The sequence below is a fragment of the Perna viridis genome, chromosome 12 (assembly GCF_037379345.1).
Source record: "Perna viridis isolate PV_CMFRI_1.1 ecotype Kerala chromosome 12, ASM3737934v1, whole genome shotgun sequence".
Classification (NCBI taxonomy): domain Eukaryota; kingdom Metazoa; phylum Mollusca; class Bivalvia; order Mytilida; family Mytilidae; genus Perna; species Perna viridis.
In genome coordinates, this window is record NC_142456.1 from 9510266 (window position 1) to 9522697 (window position 12432).

At 32.4% G+C, this 12432-nt stretch overlaps 1 protein-coding gene across 6 annotated transcripts in view; it reads left to right on the top strand.

Annotated features, from left to right (window-relative positions):
* LOC148601119 (rap1 GTPase-activating protein 1-like) overlaps positions 1-12432 on the top strand; it is a 145923-nt gene that overhangs the window by 21167 nt on the left and 112324 nt on the right. For 4 of the 6 annotated variants that reach the window (XM_088556107.1, XM_088556109.1, XM_088556106.1 and 1 more), the window contains exons 2-3: positions 2294-2491; positions 8745-9084. In XM_088556107.1, coding sequence (XP_088412233.1) covers positions 2311-2491; positions 8745-9084 — 521 coding nt within the window. In that variant the 5' untranslated portion in view covers positions 2294-2310. Of the gene's footprint in view, positions 1-2293; positions 2492-5182; positions 5337-8744; positions 9085-12432 lie in introns of those variants that run through there. The other 2 variants (XM_088556110.1, XM_088556111.1) reach the window with 1 other exon arrangement.

The window sequence follows — 12432 nt, forward strand, 5'->3', positions numbered from 1 at the left end:
TGTTATTGTTTTACCACAGACTCGCCATTTATGTCATTATATAACCCATCACTATGGCTCCGAGTAAAACAATGCAAGATAAATGGCCAGTCAGTGGTAAAACAATGATAAAATGGAGTTTCCATGATTTACTTCTTAAATACTGCAAAAAATAGGAACTTAGTCCATAGCACAGTGAAACCTGACCTGAAACAAAATCCAAACTTCTTTTATATTATCAAATTTGTTTGGTTAAATGGGTGTTCAGTTTACCCAGGTTAAAAATCCATTTAAACTGAAATAAAGGGATTCAGAATGTGCCTGTTGTAGACAGGTTTTCATTTTTTTTTAAGAATCAGTTTAGAGAGTTTTCACTGTATATTAATGTGTCCTTTCCTGGAATTACAGGTGATGGAGAATCATCAAAGTTATTTTACCATTGATTATAATTAATTGAGTCATTTTATATGCTAGATTTACTTGGTTACATGGGATTAGTTCATTTCTGCCATTTTTTATTTAAGGATGGTTGCTATTCAAGGTTTTATGGGTGTACATTATTGATTACTCACTGAACTTAGTTTTTTGAGTTATTACCCTTTATATAGGAAATTGTATCCTTATCTTGAATTTGTGTGTACAAAGTTTGGTGCATTTTTACCCCCCCCACCCCCCATCATATATAATTTGAGAGCATTCAGTTTTATTGATGTCCTTATATCTGTTCCATCGAATGTTGGCAAACTTCTGCTGTTCCACAAATACACATCAATTCAAGCTTGTAAAAACATATACTTCTTCAGATTGAAGATCCATGTGTGGCTTCAGCGTTTTAATTTAAAAATAGGAGATATTGTATAATTTCCACTGATCATACACCAAAGCCAAGCAACGAACAATTGTACTTATACAGGTCATCACACGGTCTTCAATGATGGGCAGAAGTCATACCATAAAGCAAATTGTAATAGTCCCCAAAATATGCAAGTTTAAACTGTTCATAAAAGACAAAAAAATCAACCTAATCTATAGAAAAAATGTAAAACTAGTAACAATGAACATAAAAAGCAACGACAACGTTTGTACTGTGTTACGGACATTTTTCCAGGTCTGAATAAAGACATTAAGTAACACTCCAGCGAAGAATCATGCAAAATGTGATTCATGGGTAAAAGCCTACATATTTTTATTTTTGATATTTTGTTTGAATTGCCAGAGTAAACAGAAATAAACATTCAATTGTTCATATAACCCGTGTTCTTAGGAGATAAACATTATATAGAATGCACTGTATATTTCAGAATTAAGGGAGACAACTCTGTAAATGATACTCAAATACAATAGAATCTATTGGATTTTCAATGTTGATAATCTCCTAAGAGCAATCAGATTTGAATGAATAATTATACATTTCATAGTATAGACCCATAAAACAACTTAAATACAAAAATAAAAATATGTAGCCTGTTTTGGAGTGTATCACATTTTTCAGATTTAGCATGATTCTTACAAAGACAGCTATTTAATTCTTTAAGTTATATATGAGTTCAGAGATGATACATCTTGTTCATTGCAACCAAATTTTGATAGCCATAATTAAATTAATACCTACACTTAAGGAGGTAGACCTAGAGTAATGGGCACAACTCTTACAAATCATTGGAACGTTAGTATTCAGCATTTTACATCAATCTCATGTAAGCATCATAGTAGCTTGGACTGCTTTCATTCTGTTTCAAATGAAAGCTTGATAGACTTTGGCAAAATTGAATATCATACAAACATATACCTGATTTCAAGAGTTATATCCCTTACCCTATGGCTACCTTCTTAAGCTTATGTCTGTTGTTTTACCAGATTAGAATGAGCTTCAAAGTAGTTTCACAGAATAAAATGCAGTTGTGGTCGACCATGCTGAAGTACTATTCTCTTTTATTAACAGGCAGTTGGTGAATCAAGATGAAAAAAAAAACACACAAGACTTTCCATGAAATTTTGTTCAAACTTTTATCAGAAATGCAGAAATTACATTCATTTTATTTTTAACTGTCGGCTGTTCCAGGTGTAAATTCTATGAAATACAATACAAGTTCATCATCAAAGGGAGATAACTCACTTTTCCCAATCATTTGAAATGTCAATTCATCTTCAATAGACCATAAACGTTTTGCCCACATTGTCCATTTAGTGTGTTTTTTGTCTGAACATGATTTATTATTTTTCAATTTTGCTTTGTTCCTAAGTTCCAGAACTTAATTAACATCACATTGGTGGGATTTTAAAATCTTATAATTTAATTTTGCTTTCTTTTTAGGTCTCCAAGTATGAAGAATGCCAGCCCATTATGAAGGACAGATTAATCACTGGACAGACCGTTACCGAATATCACCTGGAATACCCAGAGTTCCTTGTAATAATGGCTACTATCAGATCCATGATGTCCCAATGTGGTACAGCTACAATGAGCCATCTTTCAGAGAAGAAGATGAAAGCTCAGCTTTAATTGATGTTTGTATGTATATTAACTGTTGTAGATGAGGAGGCCATCTTTGATTTGGTTTATGTATAATAAGAACGACAAATATTTCCTGTTCTGACCAAAACTGTTTCTGAAACAAGAAGAGGTTTGTTCCCGACATTCTTGTCGAATTGGTGTATGTAGTCAGTACTGCTTCACTTTTGTTGCCTATTTTATTATCTATGATTAATAATTTCACATAGATACAATGTTGGTTACAAGATGTGCCCAGTTGACTTTGAACTACTAATTGCTTGATCTTATTGAACTAAAATATTTATAATGATTGATGTGTGTCGTACCCTTGTTCCTATGGTAATTGATTGCTCTTTCAAATAAACCTTACACTGGGTGCTATTCATTACTAATCAGACGTTAACCAAAATTTCCAGAAATTGTTTCAAAATATATTATAAATATCCAATGATGCCAAAATTATAGATTTCCATCTCTTTATTAGATATATGTATTTATGTCCTTATAAAAGCACTTGAGTACATAATGCTTTTCATAGTCAAGGGGACGTAACTCTAATCAGGAAACATTTGACCATAGTCAGGAAGCCCATACTTCATGCTCTGTTAGCAAATCAGGATACGTAGACTTGTCATTAAGCAAAAGACATTTGTCTCCGTACCATGTGTAAAAAACATGTCAAAATTTAGATTTTTATATGAACTTGTTGTTTTGTCTTAGTGAAGTGTTGATTTCCTTAAAATTATCTTTACACTAGTTGTACAGTGTATGTTTGTTAAACATCTGCTTTAGTTTTCTCTAAAATATATTTCCAGCATGGTTTCTGTAAGGGAATTTATTGTTCTGAGATAATCAAGGTTGCACTGTAAAATTTTGCTACTCAGCATTTTGTAACTTAAATGCTTACACCTGTAATAGGGAACTTTTGCTTATGCCTCAAGTCAGTGATTTTGTAATATTGTTTTTTCAAAGTTTTCCCCATCCATTTTCTAGATTTTAGTTGAATACTGTACATTTTTAAAGCAATATGTTATGGGTAAACTAAAATATTGGGGAGCTTTTCATTATTTGAAAATTATTTTGATATTGAAAATAGTGCATGTCTTTTCAAGCAAATATTATTGGAAGCACCTGTACAAAGAAAAAATAAAACAAAGGAGATTTCATGTTCAATCAACCTAGTATGAGAATTAAAATATTCGTATTTTTTTTTTATATTTAAAAGTGTACTCCTTTTTTTTTTCTTTTTTTTTTATTAATTACAATTTCTCAGAAATTGTGGTATTTATTTACAACTAGCCTTTCTAGAAATGTGTTTTATAACTTTGAAATTTAGCCAAAAATAGATGTGAATTTGAAATGGCTATAGCAAACAACAGGAAAGTGGAGTAAATGTTACTTGGACATTCAAGTTTTATGTGATCCGGATTTATGAATTATTTATGGGAGATGTCAAAATATTCTTTTTGTCATAGGCTCAAGCTTTTCATGAGAATTAATGATATTATATACCATTAGTTAGAAATTAACTACTAAGTTATAGTATATGTAGGAATCACTGTGTGTCTGTCTGTCCACACCTCTAGTGCATTTAAATGATTTTGATGAAAATTATGGACTTGTATGAAGATGCACTTGATAAAACACTATTATTGTCAGATCCATGCAGGAATATATATTACAGAGAGACTTGTAGCAAGTCTAAGAGAGCACCAAAGGAAGAAGACTAATGGCTCAACTATATGACAAACTCAGTGTCTTCTCATTTAGAATTGTCAGTTATCAGTATGTCTGTGGCAGCAAATCATTAAGTCCCTATGTATGCAGTTTCAATATCACAGCTAATACATTATGCCAGAGCCTATTAAAGGTACTCGCATTTTGTACCATGTGTTAAACCTTTTACAAATAACTTTTAAACATTGTTATGATGCCACAACTCCAATGTAATTACTTCAAATTTTTTACAGTTGACATTATGAATGTGTTGATTGATTTGGTGTAGTCATCTCCACCATGAGGATTAACAACTTTGTTCACAATGTCCCTGTTTCCTTTTCTGTTTTTACCTGGATTTGAAGTCAAATTCTCAATTTTTTCTAGAAATGCATAGGACACTTACCCTACCAGTTCACCTGGTCCATAATCCCAGTTTTGTTTTCTGTTGTAACTATCTTTAGGTATTTCATGCACTGATGGTGCAAGACTTTATAACAAGTACATGTAGTTGAAATAATATATTATACCTCCACTCAACAAGTTGGTGGTGTAATGGAATCACCTTGTCTGTCCTTCTGTCCTTTGTAAGTGATTTGGGTTGCTCTCTGATATCACTTTCTTGTTTGGTGGCAATTTGCCATTTTTCACTATATGGAATGATAGAGAAAATATTCGTAACAAAGATTCCAGCTCCTAATGAATAGATTGATTGCAAATTTGTTGGGTAGCTTCATTTAGATGAGGTATACATTGTAAATGATTTTGGTTGCTTTTTTATTTCAAGTTCCTGTACTAGTAGTGGGGTTGCATATGCACACCAACATGTGAATCGTAAGGTTCAGTTTGACATGTAATTATAAAATTTTTGTTGTGATTATTATAATCTTCTCATTATTGAGATATACCCTATTTATAAATCTCAAGTGTACTCGTTTGATTGGCTTAACAAACTTTAAAGTAGGAAATGCTTGTCATAGCTATTGAGAATTTTTTCAAGTTTTTGACATGTTACAATTGTGTTTCATACGATGTATGAAGTGAAATTCATTAATTGACGAATATTAATTGTGGAAAATTATTTTGGAATTAATTACTTTTTTGAAAATGTCAAAGTATCCCTTGCGAAAGACTTCATCACTAACAGGTTGGTAGGTTTAGTTTACCGGGTGGGTACATGTATGTATGATTGTAATACATGTATATGTGTTTGTTTTAAATTTGCAGTAAGGGGTATTAAGAGCTGGATGTTTTCAACCTCATCTTAATTTCATGTGTAAATGAATAAAACACAAATTTTATTTAAATGTCATGTTGGAAGTGGTTTTCTTAGATGTTGATTTATTGAAATTTTTTTTTCTATATTTTGATATCCTTCAAAATGTCCAGTGAAGAGTTGAGTTATTGACAAGAAATTTTGATTTCCATCACCATACAATATCATTATAGGAAGTTTTTGAAATATTTGTCTGTAAATACGGTGACCTGTTTTGTTGCATTCAGGAAATGTTAGTGAGTTGTGTTGAGTGACATCTTAATGTTGGTCTAGTACATTTTTGTATTAACATTTATTTTTGCATAAAATCTTGATTTATCACAAATTTTACCCACAAAATTTTCTTTAATTCTATTTACGTGCCCATCCCCCTTCCCCCAAACTGAGATCCTGTGTCCACCCCTGGATACCTATCTGCTGGATAAATGTCCACTGGATAACTTGAATAGATTGTACTAGACTTTACCATTACATATATCTTTGGAACACATTGGCTCTGAAGATAATAAAGTCACTAACATCAGTTTAAATATGTAGTAGTGTTCCCTGCAATTTTTTAAAATGGCTGAGTAATCCAGAAAAAAATGTAAAATTTTACTACATGAATATTATACGAAAGTTGTATACTTGTTTTTGTTATTATATCCCCACTTAACGAGTTGGTGGTATATTCGTGGAATGACTGTTATATTTTTTTTTCAGTCAATAAAGAAATAACCTCAATCATATGGACATATGTGCACCACAGGCATTCAGGTTATTTCAGATAGACAAAAAAAAATACGACAGTCATTCCTTACAATTTAATTTTAACATACAAATTTAATGAGTAAATCACCACAAAAGGTTTATGAGATCCAAATTAAATAACATTATTTTGTCCATGAGATGATGGACAAATTTTTTTATCCAATCAGAAAGAATGTTACATTCTGAAGTTGCATTATATTTGAATAATCATGTCTGTCTGTCCGTCATTCTGTCTGTTTGATATTGGGTGCTCTTTGATATCTACTGCTGTTTCATTGGACTTTGTTATTGTTCACTATATGGAGTGATAGAGAAAAATTTTGGTCACAAAAATCATGGCTACTACTGGATGGATTTAGTTTAAATTAGTGAATGGCAATGTCATTATCTGTACACAGCCAAATGTGCCACATATGATAATCATATGATAAAAACTTTGGTAATCACAAGACAATCATATGACTATTCACATATGTTAATATATGATAATCATATGTTGGTAAAAAACATGGTTATCATATGTTAATCATCATATTATCATATGTAAACTGAAACACACAGTTATCATATGCTCGATTCATATGATAATCATATGTTGTTAACCATGTGATTCTCATATGTGGCACATTTGGCTGTGTGTACACATTTACTTCAATCACTTGAATGTAATTGTTGGACCTTGATAAATTTCACAAGGTTCCATTTTACCACAAGAAGGGTTGTATAAGGTTCATTCTGTGTGTCCATATTTACACCAACTGTTCAGGATTCAACCAGAGCATGATACCATGCTATGCTAAGCATTTTATTCTGCAATACTTTAGATCATGTTAGTGATTTCCTAGTGTTGCATTTATAGGGATGTTTAATTTTTTTCCAGTCATAGGTCCTGTCCATATTCAAGTTATTCAGGATGTCATTTTAATTGTGGGTTAATTATAAGGAAGTAGAATTGTGACATTAGTGTGGCAATTAAAAACTTGTTTGATATATAAAAATGAAGTGTTATTGTTTTTTTTTCAAAGTACTATAAAACTTTTAGGCTAGTAAATGCCTTGTCAAGGTCTGGTTTGATGATACTCATTTGGAAATAGCGAGTATCAATGACAATTCATGTACATATACAGTCCTTGAACAGATCCGCGCAACGATTTGAAGGATCAATGAACATTGGCTAATTGATCGCTGCCGGATCGATGACTGATGACCAGTGACTGATCTGATCGCTATTTTGTTTTGTAAAACGATGTAAGATTTGTTAAAAATAGAAGAAATGTAAAATAAAAGTATAAATTGATGTTTAAATCTATTACATTATGTAAAATTGACAAAGAAAACAACAAAAACCGTAAAATACAGTGACCGCTCTGTTGTCACATGATGCGATCACCAGTTTAATAGATTGGTTTGACGAATCGATGACTGACCAGAAACTGATTGGTGAGTGTTGACCGATCGCAATTTTTATTGCACAGATCAGTTCAGATACTATATTTATAAACTAAATTTTAGATACACAGAAGCTCTGCTTTGATGAAGAGAAAAATCTACATATGAAAATAAAATTCCTTTATGGTATTAACAAAATAGGGATTAGTAATGCTACAAAGTTTGGGTAGGTAGATGGTTCAGGCTCATAGAAATAATTCTGTTGATTTCTTTGAATCTCATGTCAACAAACTTTGAGCATGGGATAGAGTTTTGGTCAGTGTGTTTGTATGCTTTTCTGATGATGGAGTTGTCATGTAACATCTATCTGTATATAATATCCCCCTCAACAACAAATTCAAGAGGGGAGAAATTTGTGGGAAATTTTGCATTTTTGAAAAACAGCCAATTGGTGCAGAGGATGGAAACCATTCTAGTGAGGACCTAAATCTTTCCAGAAAGCTTAGAGTTTGCATTTTACACCTCTACATCCATAATTAATATGTCCACCAAGTTTTACCTTTTTAAATTTACAAAATTAGACCAGGTGAATTTTGTGCACAATGCTGTGCTCCTCAATCACATCTGTATAGTGCAACCTTACGTTTGCACTACATCTGTACATCCATTTGTCAGTCTGTCAGTCTGGCACATCAGTTTTTCTGGTTTCTTTTCGTCATGCGTGCAGGTATACAATTGATATTCTGTACATTGCTTTACCATGACAAACTACAGATTAAGTACATATTTTGTTACTGTTTGTTTAATTAATTGCTGAATTATGTCCCTTAGAAAATACATGCAATAACAAAACTTTCCAAACTTTCTCTTCCTGGTTGCAGGTATACATTAAATATTTTGTACATTGCTTGACCATGACAAGTTACAGATCAAGTTTGAAATGTGTTCTAGATCACTGTTTTGTTTTGGTTTGTTTTGCTAAGTTATATCCTTAATTTGGAATTATTGCAGACTCAGTTTACTGCACTCTCTCATTAACAAATGATGCATGAAGTTTGCATTCTGTTCTCTTCAACATAAAAGTTTTTGTCTTGTCAAGGGATCATTTTTCATTTTGCCATTTTTTCTCATATTTTCTAGGGGATGTTTATGACCCAGACCAAGACTCATCTAATGTATCCCTGAGATCAGTGAAGCGTATTGGAGTATATGGACGACCATTATCTCTGTATGATGAACCTAAACAGGAGAAACCAAAAGCTCACAGTTCACCAAGCACACCCCAAAAGTCAAGGTCACCTGGACTGCCAAGGAAGAGTTTTTCTCCATCTTTGTTGCGTCGGAGCTTCTTCAACAGGACATCAGGAGATGAGAAATGTGCAGGATGTGGGTTTCCAATTAAAGATGAAAAGAGGGTGTCCACAAACAGATCTAGCAGCTCTAGAGAAGTGTACCACCGCATGTGTTTTAAGTGCTCAGTGTAAGTACTTTTTTTTGCATGCCTAGAAGTATTTTGTGTTTCCGGTAACCTACAGTACTTGAATGGGGAATACTTCCCATTCTATGTTGTATGGGGAATGGGGATTTTGAATGGGGAGGATGGGGAAATTAGTTTTTAAAGTAGCTATTAATATGAAAAAGTTAAAATTTAATCAAAGAAAACAGTTAAAATGTTGAAGAATTTAAAAATATAACAATTTGGTATTATAAATATTTAATGTGATTAGTGGGATTCTATAGGGGATGGGGATTTTTCTATGGGGAATGGTATATAGTATATGATACAGTCGAACCTCGTTAAGTCGAATTCGAAGGGACCATGCAAAAATGTTCGAGTTATCTGAGGTTTGAGTAATCCAAGGTCAAGAATAAACCAGATATACTAGTAGTTTGGTCCATGATTCTTTCTGTAGTTACATCATTTGTTGTGCTTGTACATATACAGTCGAACCTCATTAAGTCGAAGTCGAAGGGACCATGCAAAAATGTTCCAGTTATCCGGGGTTCGAGTGATCTGAGGTCGAGGATAAACCGGAAATACTAGTAGTTTGGTCAATGATTGTTTCTGCATTTACACCATTTTTTGTGCTTGTACATGTAAATGCACTTCACTTTACACTGTACTTCGTAATATCTTGCGTTTCATTTCGGAAGATAGTTTTTGTTTTTGTTTGAAATACTGAACGGCACCGAGTGTTTTAGTGAAATTTCCTTTTTATTTTTTCTATATCAAAAACGTCATAGTTCATTACATGCTGCTTTGTTTGATTCACAATCAGGAGTATCGTCAAACCATGTGCTCTACATAATTTCGATAAAATTTCAAATTCACTAGCGAAACGAATGTAGTCGTTGAAATACCCTTACTATAGTTTCTTTGATATTTCATTGAATAGTCAGATACCATTACAATTCATCTGTATTTTTTAAAACTTTTTATCAAAATATCCGATATCACTGTTAGTGTAAATTCCCTTGTGTTATTAATACAAGTAGTTTCTTTTAACAACACACGCAATTTTAAATTAATTAAATAAACAAATCAAACCATTAAGAGTGTCAACAAATTTATTTCAAAAGCCACAATAATCGTTGTTAAAACACATTCCGATCATGGTGTGTAATAAAGCAATCAGTTTTCTGACTAATTAGTTGACTTCGAGACATCAGGATTAATTAACCTCGAAGTCCTATCGAGGGTACTGATTGATAACCTCAAGTTATCCGAGATTTCGATTCATGAGGTAAAATTGTATTGAAGTAAGGGGAGTTTTTTGCTGGGACTTTGTAATTAGTTGGAGTTATCCGAGATTTCGACTAATCCGAGTTCAGCACATCGAGGTTCAACTGTACATGTACTTCATTTTACACGGTACTTCGTAATGTCAAGAGTTTCATATCGGAAGATATTTTTTGTATGTTGTATATCATGTTTGAAATACTGAATGGCACCGAGTGTTTTAGTGAAATTTCTTTTTTATGTTTTCTATATCAAAAACGTCATAGTTCATAACATGCTGCTTTGTTTGATTCACAATCCGGAGTATCGTCAAACCATGTGCTCTACAATATTACGATGAAATTTCAAATTCACTAGCAAAACAAATGTAGTTGTTGAAATACCCTAACTATTGTCTGTTTGATGTTTCATTAAATAGTCAGATACCATTAAAATTCATCTGTATTTCTGAAAATTTTTATCAAAATATCAAAATATCCGATATCACTGTTAGTGTAAATTCCCTCGTGTTATTAATAAAATTTCTATCTTTTAACAACACCTGCAATTTTAAATTAATTAAATAAACAAATCAAACCATAAAGAGTGTCAACAAATTAATTTTAAAAGCCACACTAACTGTTGTTAAAACACACTTCGATCATGGTTTGTAATAAAGCAATCAGTTTTCCAACTAATTAATTGACTTCAAGACATCAGGGTTAATTAACCTGGAAGTCCTATCAAGGGGACTGATTGATTACCTCGAGTTATCTGAGGTTTCGATTCATCTGAGTTCGAGTCATCCGAGGTAAAATTGTATTGGAGTAAGGGGAGTTTTGTTGGGACTTCGTAATTAGTTTGAGTTATCCAAGATTTCGACTAATCCGAGTTCGAGTACACATCGAGGTTCGACTGTATATGGTATGTAGTTTATGGTATAAGTGGGTAGTTCATACCATTCAAGTGCTGTAACATACCCATTTTTCAGCTTGACTTGCAGTATTTATTTACTCTGAGATTACTTTGAATACTTGGTTATTAAAATACTGGGTTATACTACACACTCAAAAAGTTAAACTTGAAGTATTTACTGGCGTTGAAAATAGCCATTTGGATGGGACCTTTATACAAACAGGTTATTCATCTTTGCAATGGACAAGTTCAAAAATTTTAACTCCTATCCTTGTAAACAATCTTGCGCTTTTGAAGCGTATTTGTGAAACATGTCTTGACCAGACAGGAAGGTCATGAAAAATAGCAATCCCAGAATGCATTTCAGTTTCTGAATCTGTTCATTCAGAAAAGCACCTTAACTGAAGCCCTCTTTGTTCATTGTTTTCGTACATAAAGAACTTAGCTCAGACTTCCAAAACCCATCACATAGAGCCTGCAGTTTGCATTTTTTTTGCATGCTATTTTAGATAAAATTGGCACCAGAGTTTCTATAACAATAATGTGAAAATAGCATATTGAAATCATACCTGTTAACCCTCCCACAGTAGAGGAGACACTTCCACAAAATCACTGAAAATTTAGAATCTATCACATAAAAATATATGAATTTTGGAAGGTTTTGGTTAAAAATACTAAATAAATGAATTTTTACATAAACAAATTTCTTTCATGTAAAAATCTTCCACATGAGACAGTGTCAATGGGGAAGAAGATCCCACATTAACTGTTCCAAAAGTTAACAGGTATTTGATTTTTCTAACTAAAGGTATAGTTAAATGTACTCACAAAATTTATTTTAAGTACTTATGCAACATAAATGGCCAGCCCATGGTAAAACAATGATAAAATGGAGTTTCTATGATTTGGTTTGATTCAAATAGGACTAGTTTCCTTCATATTGTTAAATAGACACAGTCTATGGCATTGGTCATATGTTTATCACTGTTTTGTCATGGCTGTGGTCTAAAGAGCTTTGAAGCACTTCATATTAGAATCACTTGATATATCAACAGAAAGATTAAAAAAACAGAATTCATCTGCAAAAGGGAGGTAACTCTAAAATGCTTATGTGATTCTTAGTTTCAATGGTAGATATACAGGTCTCAGTATCGTATTAATTTTCCCATAGACCTCTATAGTGAAGTGCATATT